The sequence below is a fragment of the Nicotiana tomentosiformis genome, chromosome 4 (genome assembly GCF_000390325.3).
Source record: "Nicotiana tomentosiformis chromosome 4, ASM39032v3, whole genome shotgun sequence".
In the NCBI taxonomy this organism is placed as follows: domain Eukaryota; kingdom Viridiplantae; phylum Streptophyta; class Magnoliopsida; order Solanales; family Solanaceae; genus Nicotiana; species Nicotiana tomentosiformis.
The window spans coordinates 12,760,390-12,784,825 of NC_090815.1; the positions used below are offsets into that span (position 1 = coordinate 12,760,390).

The window sequence follows — 24,436 nt, forward strand, 5'->3', positions numbered from 1 at the left end:
CAAAATCGTTATGATAATGATTACACAAAAAAAATAACCTTGAGATAACTACATATCTATATTATAAGGAAAATAGTTTGCATTGTGATTAATTCAAGTAGAGTATTATAAATAAGACATGAAAGAATTATGATAAAATTATTAAATTTTCATTTACAATTGGACAAGATAATGCCTAAAAACACGTATTCGAATAAACGGAGAGTAATGGTAAGGAAGTTAAGTCAAGTGAAAAGCTAATAAAAATAAATTACTCTCCATTTATTCAAGCAAAAATAAATTAGTCGACAAGTATAGTAATTCAAGTGACAAGCTAATAAAAAGTCATATTAGTAATGTAATAACACTAAGTAGTAGATAATATAATTAAAATATGAAACAGAAAAGTTATTCAATGGCCATATGATTCGCTTCAATTAATATCATAGAAATTTTATTATTAGGTATATTATATAAAAAAAATTGGATGACAATTAAAATTTTATTATGCTAATATGATCTAATATAATTAAACGAGCCACATCACAATATTTCAAGTATTACTATGCTTTAATACAGATCGCGCATTGCGCGGGTACTATACTAGTATGAGATAATATCTAATATGTAGGGTATTGAACTTATTACTATTCGCATATGGATAATGGACTAAATATAAAGTATAAACTTTTGGATATCCAATAATTCGAAGTACCAAATCCAATATCCAATCCGAAATCCAAATATTTTAAAAATTAAATCCAAAATCCAATCCGTAATTCGAAAATCCAAACCAAAAATTCAAAAAATTCGAATTTCGGTTTGGATTTCAGATTTGCCCAAACTATGCCCACCCTTAGATACAAGCAGTGTTTTAAAAGGCGTGGGCGTAAGGCGAGGCGTAAGCCCCGAGGCACGGGGCGTAAGCCCCATATGTATTTAATTTTTAATATTTTATAAAATGATATAATGACAATAAATATTTATAAACAGGTAAAATTGCATAAAAATTTAAAAATTATATATATATATATATATATATATATATATATATATATATATATATTGTGTGTGTGTGTGTGTGTGCGTGGATGGGTGTGTGTGTATGTATCTATGTATGTATGTATGTGCTCCATCCCCACAAAAAACTAGTCAAAACAATCTATTATATGCTATTTACAAGCACAAGTAACTTGAGTTTAAAAGAATAAAGTTTTCTACATGGAGGAACAAAAAGGATAATTAACCTGCAATTTGAACTTTGAACTTGCTGCTATGAAGCCTAATGGAGTTCTCTTTGTATTTGTAAAAAAAATTAAATATTCGTTGCTTTTGGGAGATATTAGCAGACTAGCAGACAAGATAAAGAATTGGGAAAGACCATGAATTAGGGCTTCAGTCAATAAAAAAGATCTTGACTTTTAAATTTAATACTTTTGAGTTCCTTTTTAAACCTTTTGAGTAATTACCAAACTGACTTTTGAGAATTTAGGTATTATATGAAGGATTTATTCAACAAATTTTGTTTTAATTTGAAAAAGTCTCTATGGCTTACTCATCACTAAAAAAACGCGCCTCAAACACCCGGGCATACGCGCCTAACACCCGGGTGTACGCCCCGAACGCCCGGGTATTCGGGGTACGCCCCGAATTACTGTGCGTACGCCTCTTGGGAGTTTCGCCCCACGTCATCGCCCCGGAGCATTTTTTGTACGCCTCGCCCTGGGACTCGCCCCAAAAACGCCTTTTAAAACATCGGATACAAGTGAATGATTTCCAATTTTATTTCTAAATTAACGTGTAGCAAGAACCAAACTAGAAAGAAGGTTTTTTATCTTATAGGTAACGGGTAACCAAAAACTAATAAAGAAAGTGCACGAAAACAAAAAAAACTAGCCCTATGTATAACAGGAGACAGGAACCTGAAGTTCATAATCCAGTTAAGAGCGATCCTCTTGTGTTCAAACAAATTACCAATGTATAGGAAATGGGATCAAAAAGAGAAAGGGCTGATATTCCAGGTTCAGGCTGAAATGTTAAGTTGATTAACTTAGGAATTTCCCTCGTCCAGTTATATACCAAAGTAGATAGTAGTCAAACATATCTTTCTATAATTATATACCGTCATATAGATTTTCTTAATTGGTTTCGTAACTAGCCAGAAAAGGTCCATCTCAAACTCTGTTTACATTTCTCTATTTCAATTTTCTGCAAACTTTTTAATTTTCCAAGAGCAAATTTAGCTATTTGTTTACGAATCCTCGCTAGTTATTTGAAATGGATTCATCAATTGGGATCCCTCGACCCTCACATGTGGAATAATAAAGGTCCCATATTCGAACCCGAGAATGAAAAACTATTTGATGAATAGTAATTTACCCCTTCAATGAGTCGACAGAGCAAATCCGTATTAGTTGAGCCAATGGCTTCAAATGCCAAATAGTAAAACCAAAAAAGGTTAAAAGAGGGAAATGGATGACGTCTCAGGAGATGAAAAAGCTGTAGGAAGCACATCCATATCAATGATATTTGGTCTCATAGATGGTGCTATTGTTATACCATATGCCTTAAACCTGCATAATTCACCTTGGACAATTTTCCATCATCAATCAGTTTCTCTAACTTGTAAACCACGCGCAAATCAGGATTAATTGAGCCGGTGGCTTCAGATACGAATAGTTAAACCAAAAAGAAGTTAAAAAGAGGACAGGGACGACATCTCAAGAAATCTAAATGTAGGATGCACATCCATCTCAATGATATTTGGTCTCATAGATGGTGTTATTGATATGTCAATACTTAATCTGCATAATTCACCTTGGAAATCAGAGAATCCAGTGCTGGTTAAACACTTGTAAACCCACAAAACTCAAGTGTCATTTACCCCAGAAGCTTTACAAAGCCAGCACATTAGCAACTTAAACTAGTAGTAGTAGCCAGCATACTAGCACCTTAAACTAGTTGTGTTCAGGCCAAGCGTAGCACCATAAACTAGTAGTGTTCAAGCTGGCATAGTAGTAGCACCATAAACTAGTTTTCAGGTCAGCGCAGACTAGAGCATCTTAAACAAGTAGTTTTCTCCTCCAAAAGAACAAATTGCAGGCAGCAAAGGTAAAAAGCACGTTCCTTGGACGGCTTTACTAGCAACAAGATTTCTTTTCCTGGAGCAAAAAAAAATGCATAAATGCATACTTCCAAAAAAAGATGAGATGTTCATTGAGATATTAAGTGAAAGTCTGCTTCTTTTCAAAAAGGAGATATTAACACCTCTTCAGGCAAGACTCCACTGTATCTAGAGCCACCTTCTTATACTTCCAACATTTCTCATTCGTCCAGATGCAATCAAAAGTCGATCTCTGTTCCTCATTACACGCAGCAAATTACCTGTACCTGTAAGGACCAAGAATTCTTTTACAGGATCTGAGCGATGCAGAAACAGTGTTTCCCACCGCACAGCTGCTGATATTCCAGGTTCAGTGAGCCATAAAATCAAAACCTTCTTCTTTTCAATCTAGAGACATCAAATCCCTCTTCATGCCAAACTTGCCCACTCTGTCTAAAATTACCTTCTTGCTCCTCGACATTTCTCATTCGTCTAGGTAAAGGTCGATCCTTGATATTTGCATCAAATTCTCTTTCCCTAGTGTTATTTCTTTCAACAAATTCTTCATCTGCTACTGGATAGAACCTAAAAGGCCTAGGGCCACCATCTTGGTTGAAACGGAAAGTGTCATTTTCGCTGTTATAAGGACGAAAAGAACGAGCAGGTCCTCCTCGCCTCTCACCATACTTCCTTCTCTCATCAGTACTTCCACCACTACGAAGCTCAGGAAACCTGCCAGTGTGTATCGGCCCATCAAAGTAGTCATCACCATCAGCCCTCTCCCGACGATCTAACATCTCAAGTCTCCTATTGTTTCTAGTAAATACCCGATCAGGTGGACTTCTTCTGATAGAAAGAGACCTTGGATGCCCATGCTCCTGTCCAGCGTCCACATCCCTCATATCATTCAGACGCCGAGCAGTATACGATGGAGAGTCACGCCTTCGAGGAACCATCTCATCGGTAAAAGAAGTTCGTGGGGAAGACCTCATCCTATCTTCCCTGTACATAGCTGGAGACCTGTGCTGAGATGAATCTGGAAGACCATTGAATCCTTCGGCCGGTCTCCTCCGAGGAGATGACCAAGGGCCAGGGGGACGTGTACGGGATCTAGCAGGAGATTTAGACCGCATTCGAGGGAAACCTCTTCTCTGCATCGTGGTAAACTTTGTATTACCCCGAATGAAATGACCATCTGGTCCATCAGAGCCATCTTCACCAGTGCATCTACTTGGGCTGGTATTCCTAGGAGCTCTACGAAGCATTTGAATACCCATCATGGCAGCATCTTCTCTTCCATTGGGGGACAGCCGCCGTGCAGGTGGATGCCGAAATGAAGAGAAGGAATCATTTAATGGCTTCCTCCTCCTATTACTAACAAAAGCAGCACCATCGAGTCTATCATAGTCATTACGCTCAATTTCAGATTCCCCAACAGCAGCAGTACGTTTACGTCTAAAACGATAATCAGTACCACCTCCATAGCTTTCAAAATCACGTCCAGAATCCCAATCACTACGCGAACTATCAAACCGGCCCGAACCCCTCCCTCTTCCACGCATGAAGTTCCCCCGTGAGCTGCAAAATGACCGGTCCTCATTCCTATGCCGGACAAATTTAGGACCATCAGCATAAGTTTCATCTCTGGAAAATGCAGGAAGAAAAAGTCATAGTTGAGCAGCATTCAGATACAAAAGAAAAAATTACAAATCAAACAGCAATGAAAAGAAAAAATCACCTATTCTTTCGTAGATGGAATTTCTCCTCCTCTATATCAGAATACCTTTCTCTTCCACTTCTTGAAGGCAGTGACCTACCTGTAATAGTTCTGACATTACTAGGAGATGTCACATTAGATGCACGAGGTAAATTGATAATCCGGCTCTTGCTTCCAACATTTGACAAATCTTTATTAGAGTTAGCATTAATAGATGTTTCAGCATTCTGCAAAGATGAATCAACTGTTGGTGCCATATCAGATCCTCCAATATTCTCGTTATTAGTCTCGCCAACATTTCTGCCAGACCCACTGCTTCCAGCAGGCACTTCGTCACATAAGACATCCTTTTCACATCCCTCCTGCAGATCTGCTATTCCTGATTGATCAACTGGTCCTTGTTGAATAGCACCAATAGGCCTCTGCTCATCAGCTCCTGTTGTTTCCTCTTTATCCAATAATGGACTCTGCAAATTACCGTCTTTATGATCAATTTTGTCAGCTTTCTCATCACAACCTTTCACAAAGTCATCATTAGTCTCAGTATGAACTGGCAACATGTTATCTTTTTCATCATAATTGAAGCAGTGAGATTCCTCAACCCCAGAAGAGCCAGCAGAGTGAGCATTTTTGCTATTTTTTTCCGAATCCATCCCCTCAGCAATTGGGTCTTCTGCAATTGACTGCATCATTGGCTCTCGGACCTCACCTTCTTCATATTCCTCATCCTCTCTGCCACACCCCACACTCTCAGCATCAACATGTCCCGCAAAAGCATGATTGCCATCAGATTCGTAATCAGAACCATAACATTCTTCTTCTGTACCAGCTGATATACTTATCTTTTCCTCATCATTTGCCGATCCCACACCACTTGCAACCAACTGATGTGGCTCTCGTGTATCTTCGACATTGATGCCCTCCAACACAGATGGCTCCACTTTACCACTGGACACATTTGATTCTTTGAGGTCAAAGTTTGCATGTTTAGCAGCAATATCAGCATTTGCCTGATCTAGAGCATTTTTATTTCTATTAGCTTCCTCAGTATGAACAGAGTACTCAGATTGAGTAGACAAGTCCCCACTCATCACAGACAAATCTGAACAGGTAGACAATCTAGAAGTGCATCCCTTTTGAGGGGTCAAAGGCATTGGCAGTGTAGACGAAGATGAAGAAGAACTCTCCTGAAGCTGTAAAACCCTTCCAACTGATTGGTGTGCAATCACATCTGACGTCATGGATATTTCCTGACTAACCTCCTGGAGTGCTTCGAATTTCACTGGTTTTTGCTCAAGTAATTTCTGAGGACCCTTAGTCGACACCTCAGTAGGTTGCAGATTCTGCCTCACAACTTCAGGTTTTACTACATTAACATCCAATGTTCCAGCTGGACGACATGCAGTTCCAGCATTGGCTTGTACCAAGGCTTCCTCAACAGGTTCAGACTTAACAGTTTTGCGAGTGGGGGAATTCATGTTACTATTCAATGCCAGATTTTTCAGCAAACTCGAGTTCGGACTAACCCTGCTAGAGTCCACTTTAGCCAATGACTGCAGTATTGGGGAGTCAAACCCTCGTAAAGTACTACCAAGACTAAGAGGAAGCACATCGGCAGACTTGTATGGTAGGCTAGGCTGTATTGATGAGATGGGAAAATTAAATTCCTGCTCACTAGCTCCAACAACTTGTTTCCCTTTATCAACATTAGCACCAACAACAGAAGTAGAACTAATAGAAGGCTTTCTGTCTAGTGAACTAGAAGTCTTATGTAACAGATCAATATGACTAGCATCTTGAACAGGAACATCGTCACCAGAACCCTCCCATGAGTCCATGGGAGTATTCAGATCCCAGTTAGATCTATTAGTGTGTGCAGTATCATCAGAATCATTGTTACTCAATCCATTCTTGCAACTTTTGTCCTGGGAAATGTCCTTCCCTTTATTCAAAGACAGAGAAAGCAATGAAGGATTTACAGTTCCACTCATCAGGCAACTCCGCTCCCTAGTTGGATCAACCAAAGAAGAAACATGTGGTTCCTTTGGGCCTAATGACAGTTCAACATGTCCAGAATAAGCAGGAAGTTCAAGTTTACATTGGCTTTCCCCTTGTTTGGCAACAACTTCCTTCTTGACATTCACTATCTGGCTAGCTAATTTTTTGGCAGAAGCTGGTTTCACTTGATTATCTACATTTCCCGAAGGACCAGAGCTAGTATCAGGGTTTGTTTCCCGAGATATGGTTAAAAATGGTTGCAAAGTAGGCGGAGAGTCAACATTTGCACCAGAAGGATTTTCCTTTTTTACCTCTAGAAGAGTATTCTTGATAGTATCAGATTTACTTGCACTATCACAAGAACTCAAGGTCGAGACCTGGACCAGGCAAGAATCTTTGGTCTTGGATTCACTTTCGTTAGACAAAGAAGATGGCTCAGCACGAGTAGGTGAAGGAGACTGGACCATAGAGTACCACCTCTTCTTAATAGGGATACCTGATGACGAGTTACTGGGCTGCCGGGCAAGAACCCCAGGCTGCAAATACATGACGAAATAGAACGATATTAAAACCAAGCAAGTATTACACAGTTAGACCAATTCAGCAGCAAATCATAAATCAGATCGAGACCTCTTCGTTCCCTGAAACTGGCATGGTTCCAAAATCAGCTAAAGCTTATTTATCTCCAGAAAATCTCACTCAAGTACAAATGTTACAATCAAGTCGTAGAACACATCTGAAACACTAGATCACAGCCCTCTAATAGCACCCTGCAACCAGATATGCCAAAATATTATAATACAAAGGAAGAGAAACAAACAGTCAGAATCATCAAACATACACACACATATCACATTATATACACAAAAGAAAAAGGCAAGACATTGGTGATATCAAGTGCAAATCCAGATGACGAAGGGAAAAAAGTAAGCATCTGAACCTCATAAACACTAAGAAGTAAACAGGAATGACCAAAATAATGTAACAAATAGTTACTCCATCTATTAACAACTAGCAGGTTTTGACCATCAAAACCCTCAATATTTTTTTAGGATGGCGGTGTACGGGCCAGCTTAAGCACATCTCGACTATTCCACCAATACCTATTGCCTTCCGCAAGCACAAGTACCAGTCAACTCTGACCACCAAAACTTAAGCTCAGGCAGATGGGAAGAAATCACCAAAAATCCAAAAATCCGAATATCACCCACAAATTCCAATCTAGTTACAACTTAGCCAGACACAAAAATATAAAATCCCAGAAATACCCTCTCTATCCTTTGGTGCCATGGGATAAAATTACGAAGATTTTCTAGCTCTAAATTTTTTCAAGACCTAGTTCTATCTGAATCGGATAATCTGATCATAAAGGAAACAAATCAATCTCTAAAATACAACACAAAACACCAACATTTATTTGATTCATAACAGTAAAATAGTCAAAATCTAATCCCAAAAACCTCCCATATATAACCAAAGAAAAAGCATATTCATCACTCATCAGATCCAAATTTCAGGGAAACAATCCATAAAACCCGAAAAATTCAAGCATCAAAAACAAATTTTCACCTGTCAAAAATTCAATCATACGCCCAAATTAAAGCACAAAGATAAAAACGAGAACCTTCGCTGATGTTAGACAGCAAAAGAGAGTATAATGAAGGAGGAAAAAAGAGTGAAAAATAGAGGGGAAAAGGGGAGAAAGACTTTTGGTGGTGAGTTTTTTCGTACTATTTGATAGATAGATTGGAATTGGAATTGGTGTTGTTGTTGGTTAGGGTTTTGTGGACTTTTCAATAATTGCAATAACTTCCTTTATTTAAAGGCCCTTTATTTTCTCTCTATCTATCATTTTCGTTTCCCTGATTTTTTATTAATGTCACTTTTGACTTGCTTTTCCTTAATACAATAATTGAAGAAGTTGTAGTGTAGGTGGCATCCCATGTTTGCTCCATAGACTTTACATTTGCTTGCAAATTACATCAGAATCTGGAATAAAGATTGCTTCAAACTTTATCATCAACCATTAAGTGTAAGGGCTTGTTGGGTACTAGAGATAAGGAATAATTAATTTTGGGACTAAATTTAAGATGAGTTTATCTCATATTAAGTTCGTATAAAATCATGGTATAACTAATTCCTAAATTAATTATCCCAAAATTATAATATTTTTTTATTCCTATGGGAGGGTGAGATAACTATTTTCAGTATAATTAATCATGGAATAACTTATTTCCCAAGGAAACGATCCCTAAATAATTTATAGTGTGAACATATATGCATATGTAGAGAATCTGGAAGTAAGATTGCTCCCAACTTTATCATAAACCATTAACTTTTGAGTGAATTTATAAATATAAAAAAATACTTATCTGGATTATGTTTATGTATCAAACTATATTATCATAGTTAAGTAATAAATATGTTAAAATAAATAGTAAAATCTATAGTTAAGTAGTCAAATTTAAATAAAAAGTGTATCATATATTTATTGGTTTAATGTATGTATCAGATACGTGTAAATAGTTTTTGAACTTATAATGTAATCATGACTAAAGTTAAAATATTCGTCTGAAAAATGTACACATATCATAAGTTAATTAGTTAGTTTTTTCCTCTAACATATCTCACCTCTTTACCAACATAAAATATAGAGAATTATATATTTTTAGCCACTCCAAAAATTAATAGCCAACTAGATATATATACTTTATATATATATATATATATATATATATATATATATATATATATATATATATACGTATTTATATATTTTTCGACTAGCGAATACAATTAGTTTCGTCGGATCAATTTTGTATTTTGTTCTAAAATATAAAAGACACATAAGAAGATAAGATCAAAACATGGGAGATTTTTTAGAGGTCTACAATTTCTGGTGGACTCAATCTACTGGAAACAGCTAAGTAATTGAACTTTGAGTTGAATTGTTCAACCTTTCTAGTGGGCGTATACTTTTCTTTGTCCTTTTTCTCGCTGGTGGGATTATTCAGCTCTTATTTTGTTTGGTGCGATCGTGACAGGGTCTCCACATTTATTGCGTTATTGCTAATTTAGCCCTTTCTCATTTCTTGTTTTGGAAAGGGACGCCTCAATTTAAGGCCTAGTTCCATCCAGCTGTTCCAAAGAGCAAATGATTATCAGTGGATGACCTCTAAAACAACTCATTAATTAGTCATTAGTGTTTTAAAAGGCATAATGCAGAAGTATCGATTCCCCTCATCAACAAACTCTTTAGTCAATGCTCGTTACACCGAACTTGCCTAATGCGATTTACATCTCATGTGTGATTTGCAAACTATTGCACAGTGAACAGATTTTTCAGTGCGCACCCGAAGGGTAGCGACTACATGTTTCCCGTAAATTTTCCAAAAAAAAAAAAGAGCAATGTTCAAACTAACTTGTGCACACGTTGACTGTTTTAGCGACGTGCTACTTTTCATCGTAGCTGTGTTCATCAAAGCTAGGCGGATGGAAAGGGAATACCATATGGAAACTTGAACTAAGACCTTTTATAGTTTTCACATACTTTATTGACTGATAGACCACACCGTTAGGTGCCAGGGGTATGCCACTGAGCAAGCGTGAACAGGTACTTTCCTGCTCAATATATGCAAATACACTTGAGATGTCCTACTAATTGAAACTGAGCAAGGCAAGGGAGCGGGGCGAGGGGGAGTTAATAGCATACTGTACTACTATAGGGATACTTCTCAGAGACCAATTTTCCTGGAGAGCATGCTCTCATGTAAAATACGTGCAACTAACTGATATGATGTACAAGTCAAACCTTAAAGTTTTAACATCCTCATAAATTTTTTTGCTCACACAAGGATTAAGAACTTGGTGATTTCCATATATACAGCAGTCCCCTAAACATGAATTCATGGGCACCGGAAAGCTCCCAGAGCAAGTTTCTTGCTTGGGAGTTGATCCCTACCTACGATCTTGGTGATTGACAGTCCCATGAAAAACAGAAACTCATGAAATGTAAGCCTTAATCAGCTGTGTGTAGTTGCAGGTGAAGCCTGTCCTGGGACACGTGATTCTGCCATCATTCCTCTTGGCCATCTCTTCAAGTGCCTGCCATCACATAGATGTAAGTCACATTGTCACTGAAGGAAGCACAAACACGTAAGCAACTACACACAAACCTTGGTGCTATAGACATAGCCATTAGGCAAGACAAGGGGTGGATTTTCAGTATCCATCAGCTCTTTGGTTATGTAGCAAACTAGCTTCGAGTGATGCTGCTTTGAATATGGTAGTGGCGTCGCTAATTTACGAAAGCTCTCCTGTGATAAAGGATCCTCCTTTGTGCAATCATCTTCGTAACAGAATCTATAGATTTGGTCAAGGAGAAGTCATGGAGCAGATAAATTTATAATTTTCCTTTGGTTCCTCTTTTTCTTTTCCCAATGACCACATGGAACTTTGGCCATGGGGGGAGAGGGAGCTTGAAGTAGTGCAAAGTAATGAAAAGAAGCGCACAGAATCTCAATTACTAAAAGAAAATATCAGTAGTTAGTAAATCTGAAAATCATTACCAGCTGAGATTATTCCTAGTTCCCCCATGTAAAAGCATATAAAGAAGACCGGCCAGATTATTCTGTCACTATGTAATTGATTTATATTAATTTGATTCTTAATAGTAAAATACCAGTCTGTGTAGTGATCATTTGTAAGCAAAAAATTTCCTAGCAACCAATTGTTTGTTGTGGATACGGAGTTTTCAATGCAGACAACCCTGCTTGGAGATATATATTCAGCAAAGGCTCGAGAGTCATGCCATATAACTTGCAGAACTCCTGTTTGAATTGATCAATTAAGTAATCCCACTGCTTTGGTTCAAATAAAGCCTGTAACAGAAACTGACAATTGTCAAATAATTCTACATAGATGGAAAATCAGCTTTTACTGCTTTTATTCTACTCAAACTTGATTCTTCATATACCGCAGACATCCATCTCACAAAGCCGTGAAGAAACACAAGACCAAGGAGGGAAAGCGAAATCAAACTGACATCAACAAGATACAATCAAATCAAGATAAAGGCAGGTAAAAAATCACCCTTGAATCAAGAAGAATTTCCATACATGATAACTGAGAGTTCCAAAATTGATGCCTAAATACATTTTTTCTTTTTATAGGTAAATCAATGCCAAAGTATTGCATTGCCATCACTAAAACACTTGAATAACACAATAACAAAAATAGTACACATTACTCTTCATGTTCATTTTCCTCTTGTTTTCCTTTCAATGTTTTCCGACTGAACTACTTACTTTTGTGTTTTTTGAATACACGCAAAAGCATACATGGACCAAGTCATATACATACTTAAATGTATAACATATAGAGCACAAACTTATACTCCGTCCAGTAATGAGTCAGAAAGTTGAACTATTTTACAATAATGCTTGAAAGCATTGAAGGTGAAAGAGTCACACCAAATTGAAGAAGTGACTGAAGTATTTTAAACTCTCATAAACGTTTCGACATAAAAGTGCAAATAAACACTTGATTTCAAATATGCAGAAAGCTAGCACGATAGACCATAACCTTGTATGTTGCACATTCCGTATTACTCTTGAAAGCAAGTGTCGCCAAGACCCGCTGCAACTCTTTCATATGGGTAGAACCCCAAGGTGCAAGATATTTCCGAGCATATGTAATGGCCCGCATCATGTTTTCAGCTCTTACCAACTCTATGAACTCTTGCAGTCTCAGCTGGAACTCAAATTTGCTCTGTCAATAAGAGAAGCAATCAGCATATTGTATTTGCAGCACAATGTTCCAAATTGTAGCACTACTTCTACCAAATCCTAAGAAAGCACTGACCCAAAGATATAACTACAAATTGGGGTTGAAAATAAGTACGCCCTGTCTCAAAATGTCTGACGTGTTCCGCTTCAAAAGATTAAAACCAAGTAAAACGTATTCTTTCACCATTTTGATACGAGAATAAATTGCAATTTATTTATCCTTCTGTAAAGCTTTAGTATCTAAATTTTAATAATAGTTCGTTTAGCTTCAAAAATTGGTCAAATTGATCATCAATAAAGCAAAACATGTAGAATAAATTGGCACAAGGGGAGTAGTTATACACGCAGATACTTAGTTTTTGCTCAGTGATATATTATTTGTGACAACATTCTGCAGTAGCCATCCAATCACTATCCACTAACAGTGCGCAATTTAGTGATTCATAGGACCTAGTCAATTAGAAAGGTCACTTTCACGACCACTTATCCCTTTTTTGGAAAAGTTTCACGATGATTTATCCTTCTGACGTGCAAAACTTTAATGAAACTTGGTACAAAAGGAAGAGCAAACTTTGAGGATACATCTGACTTTTCATTTCAAAGTATCCAGAGTTCAGACATAAGACATTGCATGAACATGGTTCTCTGAAGCAACTTCATCCAATAAAAAGGGGCTGACTTTCAGCATTTCAAGCTCACAGCTCATCCACCTCTATATCCAGGATAATGTAGCCATAGTCAAACAGCTATCCAGTTACACCTCAATAAAATGAATCCCAAGTATTTAAACCAGTACATCCTATAATCATTGAATGACAGGCGGGAAAATAATACGGGCTCCGTATTATTCAACCAGTCAATTAAGACAAAGACAGGATTCACCAACTGCAGTCACGCTTTGCCCTACTATCCAATGGCTATTGGTATTATAACTATAATGGGTATTTACAACTCTGCTATGGCTACTACAATAGTGAACATTTCAAATCAAAAGGTATAGCATAGTAGCAACAATAAATGCAAATAATATGGATCATCCATGTCAGATACTCTTTTTTAAGATTTGATCTCCTGAAGCATGAAGTAGCTCATAACATGTACAAAACGGTTCTATTGATAAGAGAAGATAAGTGTACTGCCCACTGGAATGCTGCTTTAAACTCGAGACGTTAACAAAATAACGAACCATAATGTTTAAATAGTGCAAGCAGCAATCCATCCCTCAGTTTTAGTCCAGAACTGTGTAAACGAGGTAATGCATAGAGATATTGATATCACCCCAAACCCATTTTCTTTCCTTTGTGGATCTCATCACAATCTGATGAGCTATGCTACAGTTAGAGAGCAGATGCAGAGTCCTCATCGCATACTTACCAAATTAACTTAAATCTGAAAGCGATCATACCCTACATATTGGACAAGATTACCTCTGACTGACTTCAGAATATCCAAGAATAAATACCCAATTCTACTCGTGGGTCGTGTGCATGCTAATGTATGCTTAGCATGCCATGTTTCACATCATATGCAATGATCAAAAGGGAAACTGGAACCAGTGGCACCTTGGGAGTTGGGACTGCTGTTACACCACTCTTGTACATCTAATCTCCACAAGATATACCAGGTCAAAGAGACCCATCTGATTATAGCATATCAACAGAGAGTTGCCTGCCCCAGATCGCATTAAAAAACTTCCATCAATTCCTCTCTCTCTCTCTCTCTCTCACTCTACATATATACACACACACACACACACTCTGGTTTTTCTTCCCCTTCAGTAAATACAGAGCTTCATGCCAAGGGTTGGCTGTTCAGGTTGGTGTTGCTTCAAGCTTCAAGCCACAGCACGGATACATTTCATTAAGTAACAGAATTTAAAATCCATTTAGATGGTCAATGAACAGCACATTGAGTTTCCTACATCCAGTCCCTTGAGTAAAAGATCTAGTATGTGAAGAATAAAATCAATCACCCAATCAGCTGGCTGTCTATGACCTTTTGCAAGCTCAATTCAAAGTTGAAAAGCTATTGATGATACTTCAGAAAGATGAAGAATAATATTCTCGTGGTCGCTTAGATCTTTGTCAATCAACATGGGGAAGAAGGGTTGAAATTACAAATTCTAAGCACTAGTTTATTTATGAAGAATATCAGTGCACTGAACTTTTTTTCCTTTGACAAGGTAAAAAACATATAACACCAGTTTACATGTTTTGCAAGGTCATGCTAAAGAATTTCTAATCAGTATGTTATAAAAGGAGCTTTCTGCACCAGGCTACCCTTTTTTATGTTAATCAAGAGGGCAATGAGGAAATACTGATATATCAACACGTAATTGTGCTTCCAATTGCCAATAAACTTTCCTCCTTTTTCAAGCCTTTCTTCAAGAAAACACATCAGACGATCCCACTTTTCCAGGGAATTCAAGGAGAACCTATTCGGGTGATTATGTAGTTCCTGATCAACCCATTGAGACATATGCATCCATTACTACAGTCATCAATGTTTCTATCTTTGCAGAAGCAGTACAGTAATGATCTAGCTTCATGATTCAGAAATATACCATACTATAAAGAAAGACTAATATTTTCTGGTTTGAGTGACAGCAATCTATGCAGCATCACAGCCTTCCGACAACAGAACACTCTCCATCTACACCTCTTTTCCACATAAATCACTGCAACTCAATTTAATGATATTATATGCCTATTGGCAGATTTCTGAAAGTCTTCCCTAACTATTCCAAATAATACCCAGAATAAAGCATCCATGATCTCAGCAGAGGAAGGATTTGAATGAACAACCTAATCCATACAGCAAAAGCATGCATGAGGCAACTAACATTTCTTCTAGAATCCATGACACATAAGAAACTTCAAGAGGTGACTATCAGATTAAGGTTTGCATGAGCTCGCAGAAGATGTGGTTCGGAATGGACATTGCAATGTCAACAGCAAAGCAAGGATGGTACAATTAATATCTGCAACCCGTTGCAAATGAGAAAGCTGAATAATATGACACTCACCTAAATCAAAAATCTCAATTAATATGCCCCCCGTCACATAATCTTGTTAGCACATATCCTAAGCTGATTTAACCCGTTAAAAGCACAGCAAATAAGTTAGAAACCGGCACATCACTTTAAGCATATTATGCTTGAAATATCCTTCTTCATTCAAGTAGGCCTGAGATATCCCTTACTGGGAACAATTATAACCAAAAAAGTGGACCCAAGCAGAATTTCCGCTCCCTAGCTTGGTTGCAGAAACGACATATTGAAGGCTTTACAAACGCTAATAAACCATCAAGCACACAGTGTAAATGCCTTTCTCAAAAAAAATACATCAGGCTTCTCATCAGTTTTCACTCTTTCACTAACTTTTCTTTACGTGCTGCACATTGGCAGCCCAAAACATCTGAGCCATCGAAGTTCTAGCATTCTGTGACATGCACCGACAGAGTCTTATGTCCATCATAGTAGTCAGAAGTAGATCCACTCAACCCAGTTAACATGATAAGAGGCTGATCTGAAACTTTTCATGCTTTTTCATATTTCAGCTACACGATTGAATAACAATACATTGAAACCAGAATTAGTGGTTAGCCCAGTGAAGAAAATAAGTTATATGAAAATGATGTTATATTGATGAATACTCTGGTTCTGCACCACAAATATATATAAGACTAGAATGAATTATCAATTTTATCACAAATTACAATACAGTTATAGGATGAAGGAATTGTTAAATCAGTAATAAAAATCTTAAAAGACAAAAGCTCAAAGAAACAAAGATAAATGTACCTTTGATTTCTTTAGCCTGGATTTGTTATCAGCACACCAGGCTAAAGCAGGAGTCACCTCCTTGTTTTGAAGAGCATCAATGACCTTTTTTGCTTCATGAAAGACGTCAACGTCAACAAGATCCTGGAATAGAAAAGATCAAACTAAATCACAATGATTCAACGTTTTGCTGCATGGGTTTTGATTTAAATGTCTATATTGAATGTCATAATGGGGTTCTTAATAATACCGCAGTGGAGTTCTCAAATATAAGAAGTATTGCTTTACAGATGAAGAAAGTAAATGGAGGAATTAGATACCCCTCCAGAAAAGATTTAAAGAGGATTTATACATCTATCACTTCCTTCCAATCGCACCAAACCTCCAAAAGTAAATGACTAATCCTCCGTCTAAGAAAAGTAATACAATAAAGTTTCGTTTATTTACCCTTCCTCTTCCCTTGATGGTTTCAAACATAGTTCTAGTGTAACTCCTAAACAAAAGCCAACCATTGAAAGCTAAGCACTTTATGTATAATTATATGCTAGATAAGAGAAAGCTGTCAGCTAAGGGGAGCTTAATGCAACTCAAAAACTGGAACAACATGACCATTTAACCAAATAAATGATACCACATGCTAAAGTAAAAGAACTAAAAGAAAACCCACCTGGATGTTGCTGCTTTCAGCAAGCTTCATAGCAGTGTCATAATATGACATCCGCAACATGTAATCTACCAGTATCCGCTTCAAACGGGTATCATTCCAATCTGATAAATTTTCTGGATCAGCAGATTCTAGATGATCTAGCCGTGCTCTGCATCTTTGCGCTTGCAGGTTCTCTATTCGACTCCCCTCTTCCAACTGATTGTTGACACAATATAAAACCATATGTTACCTCATTTTCAACTGATCAAAGGATGACTGAAGCTTTTCAAAGCTTTGTGTTGAGTTGAATTTAGCTTTTCAAACATATTAGACTAGCCGATAAACTAAATGAGCAAATTGGGATACATTTCAGGATCCAATATTCAGCAAAAAATAGAGAAATTAGACACACATATAGATGTTTCTCTTGCTTTATCCAATCTTATACAATAAAATGATTGTTCTCACAATACAAAACCAAGAATTTCATATTTGACTGTTATTAACCTTACAAACAGATTAATCACTTTTGAATACTAGCTGAAAACTGAATGAGCATATGTGATACATCTCAACATCCAATTAAGAACTGAAATTCACACACACTCTCTAACAGACACACACACACACACACACACACACACAAAAAAAAAAAGTACCTAGAGATAAGTTTTGCTTCTTTGATCCAATATCCACTCTTGTACAGTAATATAATATGATACAGACACACATATACACAAACACACAATACATAGAGAAAAGTTTTGCTTTCTTCATCCAATCTCCAATCTTTTTTTTAATTGCTAACACACCCAATCCAATCTCCAATTTTATACAGTAATATAATATGATACACACAGCTAGTGGGAGCTGCCTATTATTGTAACACAACCATATGAAAATTTTCCTGAACCAAGGGTCTACCACAACACTCTACCCTCCCCAGACCCCGCTTGTGTGACTATAGTGGGTATGTTATTGCTGTTAATATGATACACACACACAATACACAGAGAAAAGTTGCTTCCTTGATCCAATATCCACTCTTATACGGTAATATTAATATGATACACACACGTGTGTCTATTTGTTTTTTGAGAAGAAGTTTCGCTTCATTCGTCCAATCTTATACTGTAAGAAAATATGATTGAGCTACTCAGTACCTTCGATTTGAGTGTGTGTGTGTGTGTGTGTCTGTTTTGTGTGTGATCGAAGTTTCGGTTCCTTTATCCAAACTTAATACAGTAGAACAGAAAAATCATAATTAAGTTACTCTAACTCTAAGTACCTTCCGTTTAAGCCCCTGCAACCTGGAAACAAGTGAATTGAGTCGATTTACGGCATCATCGCGGGACATAACAGAGTCAGTGGCGGCAGCGGCATCCGAAACGCCAGAGATAACAGCGGACACTTCCTTCTCAACAATACGGTGATTGGATCGAATCGTCTTTTTGTAATGCTCGAAAGGGACACGAAGGAACTGGTGTTCTAATTTGAGAGATTCGGAGAGTTGGTTCAGTTTTGACGACGGAGCGTTAGGCGAGATGCCGGAGGTTGGAGTGACGGCGGTTGGGGTGACGGCGGTGCTGCTGGTTGTGGATGTAGGCGAACTGCCGTTGGGAATTGTTTCCATTTCCATTGGAAGAAGTGAAGGTTAGATCGGAGAGGTTACAAGGAGAAGGTGGAAGAAGGAAGGATTGCTTCGTTTCCTGATTAGATAGAACATCTGCTTGGTAAAACGACGACGTTCGGTTTAAGCAGGCATGTATGCGATTTATGTAAGTCGCGTACACGAATGCGTTTTGTAAGTTGCATTGCTAGACTGCACTTGTAAGTCGTATAATTCCTTTTTATATATGCCATTTATAAGTCGATTTTTTGAAATTTCTAAGAGGGTGTTTGGCTAAGCCTGGTCAAACTGGCTTATAAGCACATTTTGGCTTATCTACGCGTTTGTTAAATATTCAAGGTGTTTATAAGCTAAAATCAACCATAAGTCATAAGTTGGTCAACTCCAACTTATGGCTTTTTAGCTTATAAGCAGTTTTAGTTTGACCAAAGTTTTTACTAATTTATCCTTAATAATATTTTTTAATTCACAAAATATTTTTCCCAAAATAAATTTTCTAACTTTCCCTTTATTCCATATTCGTTGTTCATCATTTTCTTTACAAAAAAACTTTTTAATTTATAATCTTTTGTAAAGTTTTTAAGGATATTTTTGTCATTTTAACAAAATAACAGCTTATCAGCACTTTTCTACCAAACACATCAATTACTTATTATTAGTTTCAGCACATTTATCTAAACACATAAATAATTATTTAAAAAACCAGCACTTCAAGTTTATCAGCTATCTATAATCAGTTTATCCAAACGGGCTCTAAGTTGCATTACTACTATTATAGAAGCGGATAAGAGAGGAGCTTAGGGTCGTCTGAGAATATTTTGGTAAATTCCGATGGTTTTCACTTGCTTACGCTGCATTGGAGAGCTGGTATTTGTATGGCACCAAGTGGACAACTATTTGCACAGAGGAGCACGTGTAGCTATGATAAAAACGTGAAAAGCAACCAAATTTTCTCACAGTACAGCGTTGATCGTTGTCGATTTTGTCTCTCGCTTTGCTTTGATCTGCTTGATGTTGTCTTTGCAGAACTCAATTTGAACTGTTGTCTTATTTTCCAGCTTTCTCAACGTACTCCTCCATTTTCCGCTCTACTCTCGCCCTGCTCGGTTTATGTGAGTTGCATGTATAGTTATTAGATGAATTATGTTTTCCCTATTTTCGCCTTAATCTTCTCACCTTTTTTGCAGATCATCTGCATTTGCTATTCTTAATTTCTCAATTTCCGAAACTACTGTTGAATTAAAATTGTTTAAATCAGGTAAAGTAGTAAATGGGTGATTTTGGGAAGATGATTTATATCTATGTGCTTATTTTTTTAATATTAATGTTGGTTCCCTTTATCTGAAAATCTATCTTCTGAGAAGAACGTGAGCTCTCTTTTTTAAATAGGTAAATGTAAAGAGATGGCCATAAGGTATTTTCTCATTTGTCTGAATGAATTATTCCATTGTGTAGTTGTTCCCATATTGCGATTCTGAACCTATGCTACATGATGTTAAAAAGGAAAAAAGAAAAAATTGGAGCACATTGGTTGAGACAAATTTAGTGGTGAATTTTTCATACGGTTGGAACTTGTTATCAAGGCAAAAGAATGAATATACGGTGGAATACTCGGTAAATTTAGTTTATCGGCATGTTATGTCTTAAAAGATTTTAATTCTTGAATAAAAGTACAAAATAAGTACATAACTTCTTACTGCTTCATCATAGAAAATGTTATTGGATAAGAATTGCATTCAAATATAAACTATTGGATCGTAACTTAACTTATTACTATAAAATGAGCAATTTATCATGCACTTGCTAGCCAATTTACCCAGCATAATACTGTATTTATTATGGGCTATTAGGTGAACGTAAAAATTTAAAATATATATCATTTATTATACAAAAGAAAAACGGGAATGCACTGATTTTTGAAGTTTGTATGCCTTAGAAATGATTGGTTGCTTCATCTGTAAATTCTACACAAGCCAACAATAGATAGCTCACCTTCTGCTTATGTGATGTATTCCTCATATATCAAGTATGTTAGTAGACTATATTTTTTCTCACAAATTGATGAGCTAAAAAATTACTTTCCTAATGAGCAGACTGCAAAATGATACAAAATAACACATCATCACTTATGAAGGATTGTTGAGGACATTAATTCGAAGTAGATGACAAAATGAGTTGCTAAATTTTGTACATGGAGTATCAAGTGTTTTAGAAAGTGCAAGAAATGTCGTGTATACCATATTTGCTTATAGTATTATTGATAAACTTTGTCTTGATTATTAATTTCAGTTTACATGTTTCATATTTCAAAGATTCACTTCTTTGACAAGCTAGGTATCACTGTGTATACTTTTTTCTAACACACCATATTCTTATACCTTAGTTATTTGGGAACACCCATAGTTTTGACTGTAGTGAGAAGCCTTTGTGGAAAAAGATTAATTAATGCATTATAAAGGAAATATTATCTCTAGAGAAGGACCAAATGATATTTTAACAGTGAGCTCTTTCTTTTGGTTGTTTCAGTATATAAACACGGGAGTTAAAGAAGTGATGCTAGATGTAGGCTGACATGGTCTTCAAAATGCTTGTCGCAACTGTAAAATCAAAAATCGTTTAGGTTGCCTTCCTGTGATGTTGTTGACATAAGGTGATTTACTAAGAACTTTATTCCATTTTCGTTTTATTATCCCGGATATATATTTTTCCTGCGGTGCAGATTTTATTATTTTGTTTACTTCTTAAAGTTACATATTTCTACTGGTAACAGACTTTTATCTAGTATTTACGTTCAAATATCGGAGCAAGTCATTCAAACTGGCATGTAAGATTCATTTATGTCTCTCTCTGTTGCATTTATCTTTTCTTTTGTTTCTTTTTCTTTGAAGATTCAAAAGAACATTAGAATTTATGTTATATAATGCTCATTAGTTGGTTACAACACGAACAACTGAGATATTTATTAAAAATAAATGTTACAAATGATTTGACAAAATATTAAGATTCTTGTCATTCCCAAATTGATTGATGTTGATTATGGCTGGCATGTGGGCCGGACCTGGTCCTAAGTGGGCTTCATGGGCCGGTCCTAAGTGGGCCGAATTTAAGTGGGCCCGATCACAACTTAAATGGATTTCGCGGGCCCGGGCTTCACGGGCTTTTTGTAGGAACCGGTCCGGGACCGAGCCTACGAACTAATGGTCCCGGTCTAAGTTGGCCAGTTCCCGGCCTAAGTGGGCCCAACGGATACTTTCTAATTTTTTTAAATTTTATAGAAGTTAGAGAAAAAAAAATGGTAATAAAAATATCTAAGACAATTTCTTGTAAATTATATTATAGAATTGTGACCTAAATTTTTTAATTCAAATTTAAAGATAAAAATATTGTAAAGAGATATTCAAAATAATGCGTTATAATTTTATTATAGCATTAAAAAAATATGGCAATATATTTCTTAGTCTTCCTCCCCCTATGGAATGAGCACAACAAGGTGTTAATACCACCATTTAGAAGAAAAAGAAACTAATCAAGATGTGTCAAAATGCAAGTTACATATTAATTTTTGTTCATACAAGTTACATGGCATATCTTATAAATTTCATAAATCCTTCAAAGTCCGGAGAAATTTCCATTGGTGGTGGAGAAAAAGAAGTTTGGTCATCACCGCTTCCGGGCGAAGCAGCATCCTCCGCAAGTTGGGGGGGTTAAATGGCTATTTTGGCAGAGAAACAGCTAGATTTTAAATGCCCTAACGGGCAGATTTATTTTTTAAAATTATGGTCGTTGGGATCGTTTAGGCCCGCTAGGACCGGTCCGATCCCGGTCTTAAACGGTTCAGCCCGTTTAGGCCCACTACCCACGTGGGCCGCGGTCCTGGGCCGGTCTCGGTCCTGGACCGGCCCACTTGCCAGCCTTAACATTGATTTAAGAACCAAAAAAGGCAAGCTTTTAACTTCACATGTGTTTGACTTATATTGTATCACAGCTGGTCCCAAGGCCGGACTAAGGAGGATGATTTTACATATATAGAACTCAGATTCTTCATTGTTATGCTTTTGTTTCTTTATTTGACTTTTGAGGAGGAAAAAAGCAGAAAGTGGTTTGCAGACATACTATACTTGTTCTTTGGAGTGGAGTTTGATGTAGTACATTTAACTCTGTATATACCTTCCATGAGATCAAGTGTATATACAGCTAGGAAGGAAATTACGGAGCACATTTGGAGGAAATAAAGTGTGTATATAGCTAGGATGTACCGTAGATTTTAGGCTTGAATCTTGAATTGTGTGTTTGGTATTATTACAAGGCAAATTCAACATTCTTGGGTCTCTCTTATCCACCAAAGTTCTTTTTTATTTAGTATTGATAGCTTTACTACAAATTTACCTAATTGCTTGCATTGTTTTCTTCTGTCACTTGTAGTAAAGTAGTGCTTTTATTGTCAAACCAGTTGGAGTAAATACAGTATTTATGATTTACAAATATGAAAACAACATTAACGTACTGCGCTTTATAATTTAGAAACTTTATCTACCTTTTCACTAAGTTTTTCTTATGACGGCAAGCGCAATCCCCTTCTCCCACTTATGTGGGGTTATTTGTAATGTGATACATATTATTTGTGTTGTCTAAAATATTGTATGAATTTATGGTCTAATCTGGATGTTGTAATACCTATAGATAGGGTTGCTCATTAATTCACCAAAATGGATGGCCAACTTATTGTAAATAGCCCTCGAAAGTATAATATATCACCATATGCAGAACCAACATGGCGGATTTAAATGTGTTAGCGAGTGACATCTGAAAATAATATTAACAACAAAATTAAATGGTCGTTGGCCCGGGCATACCCTCACTAGTTTCATATATGTGATTTAAGTTAACGTCGTTTTGCATATGTTTGAAATTCTTACAAAACTTACTCCATATACTAGTAAAAACAATTCAGCTTATGATTTCTAAAGTTGTATTTTAGGAATTTGATTTAGGCTAACATCATTTTTCAGACCGTATGTTACCTCATTTAACTTGGAACACATGTAATACGCATATAGTTTTGAATATTTTTAAATTCTCACAAAAAGTATACACTAGAAAATCCTTTCAGCCGAAATTGCATTTTGGGAGCCGAGGGGAATTAAGATTCATAGTAGTTGTATTATTTTTGTTGGGGGTAACTTTTTTTTCTTTGCTTTTAGAGTAAGTTCAGGGATGGGATGGTGGCAAAGGCTGATGCAAATTTTATATCTGATTGCTTCAACTTTTAAATTTTTAACATTGAATCATTTATGGTAATTATATGTTGCAATTATATTTAAATATGACTTTTTAAAATTCTTGTACAAATATATATTAAATAGAATTGCACAAGTTTTTGTTATGAGAATTTTTATTATGAGGATGACCATTAAAAACAATTTCATATTTCATCGTTTTTAATTATTCATTTGTATAAATATTTATTATAGAGAATTACTTTCAATAACATATGTATATTTTTATTATTTAAAAATGAAATAAATCTTGAGTTTTTTATTATATTCGTATGAGTTGGTTAACAATTTTATATTTGTGGTTGAATCTCGAACTATAATTCAAAATAACTATTATTTTTGAAAGATGTAATTAAGGTGCTACGTGAAATTTACTATTATTTAAGTTATTTCTTGATAGGGAAATATGTATTTTTAAAAATATAGATGATAATCGGCTTAATGTATGCATATTTTGATATATACTGCCTCACATTTTGCTCATGTCTCGACGATTTGAGGTGTTTAATATGATTGTTTG

At 36.3% G+C, this 24,436-nt stretch overlaps 2 protein-coding genes across 4 annotated transcripts; both read right to left on the reverse strand.

Moving 5' to 3' along the window:
- Window positions 1–2,366: 2,366 nt before the first annotated feature.
- On the reverse strand, window positions 2,367–8,582 carry LOC104096983 (uncharacterized). 3 transcript variants are annotated; one of them, XR_686453.4, is made up of 5 exons: window positions 8,367–8,582; window positions 7,428–7,567; window positions 4,821–7,333; window positions 3,247–4,726; window positions 2,367–3,140 (listed from the first exon to the last, which is right to left on the reverse strand). XR_686453.4 is itself a non-coding variant. In XM_009603461.4 (4 exons), the coding sequence occupies exons 2-4, from the start codon at window positions 7,449–7,451 to the stop codon at window positions 3,469–3,471; spliced, it is 3,795 nt and encodes a 1,264-aa protein (XP_009601756.1). In that variant the 5' UTR covers window positions 7,452–7,567; window positions 8,367–8,582; the 3' UTR covers window positions 2,367–3,468. The 3 variants fall into 3 exon arrangements, 2 of the variants coding, with proteins under 2 accessions (XP_009601756.1, XP_009601757.1); XM_009603461.4 differs by having other exon boundaries at window positions 2,367–4,726; XM_009603462.4 differs by having other exon boundaries at window positions 2,367–4,726; window positions 8,422–8,580.
- A 1,960-nt stretch (window positions 8,583–10,542) lies between these two features.
- Window positions 10,543–18,747, reverse strand: LOC104096982 (protein MAEA homolog). The gene is made up of 7 exons (XM_009603460.4): window positions 18,299–18,747; window positions 17,032–17,226; window positions 16,386–16,508; window positions 12,381–12,566; window positions 11,544–11,677; window positions 10,973–11,159; window positions 10,543–10,901 (listed from the first exon to the last, which is right to left on the reverse strand). The coding sequence occupies exons 1-7, from the start codon at window positions 18,647–18,649 to the stop codon at window positions 10,800–10,802; spliced, it is 1,278 nt and encodes a 425-aa protein (XP_009601755.1). The 5' UTR covers window positions 18,650–18,747; the 3' UTR covers window positions 10,543–10,799.
- Between the last annotated feature and the right edge of the window lie 5,689 nt (window positions 18,748–24,436).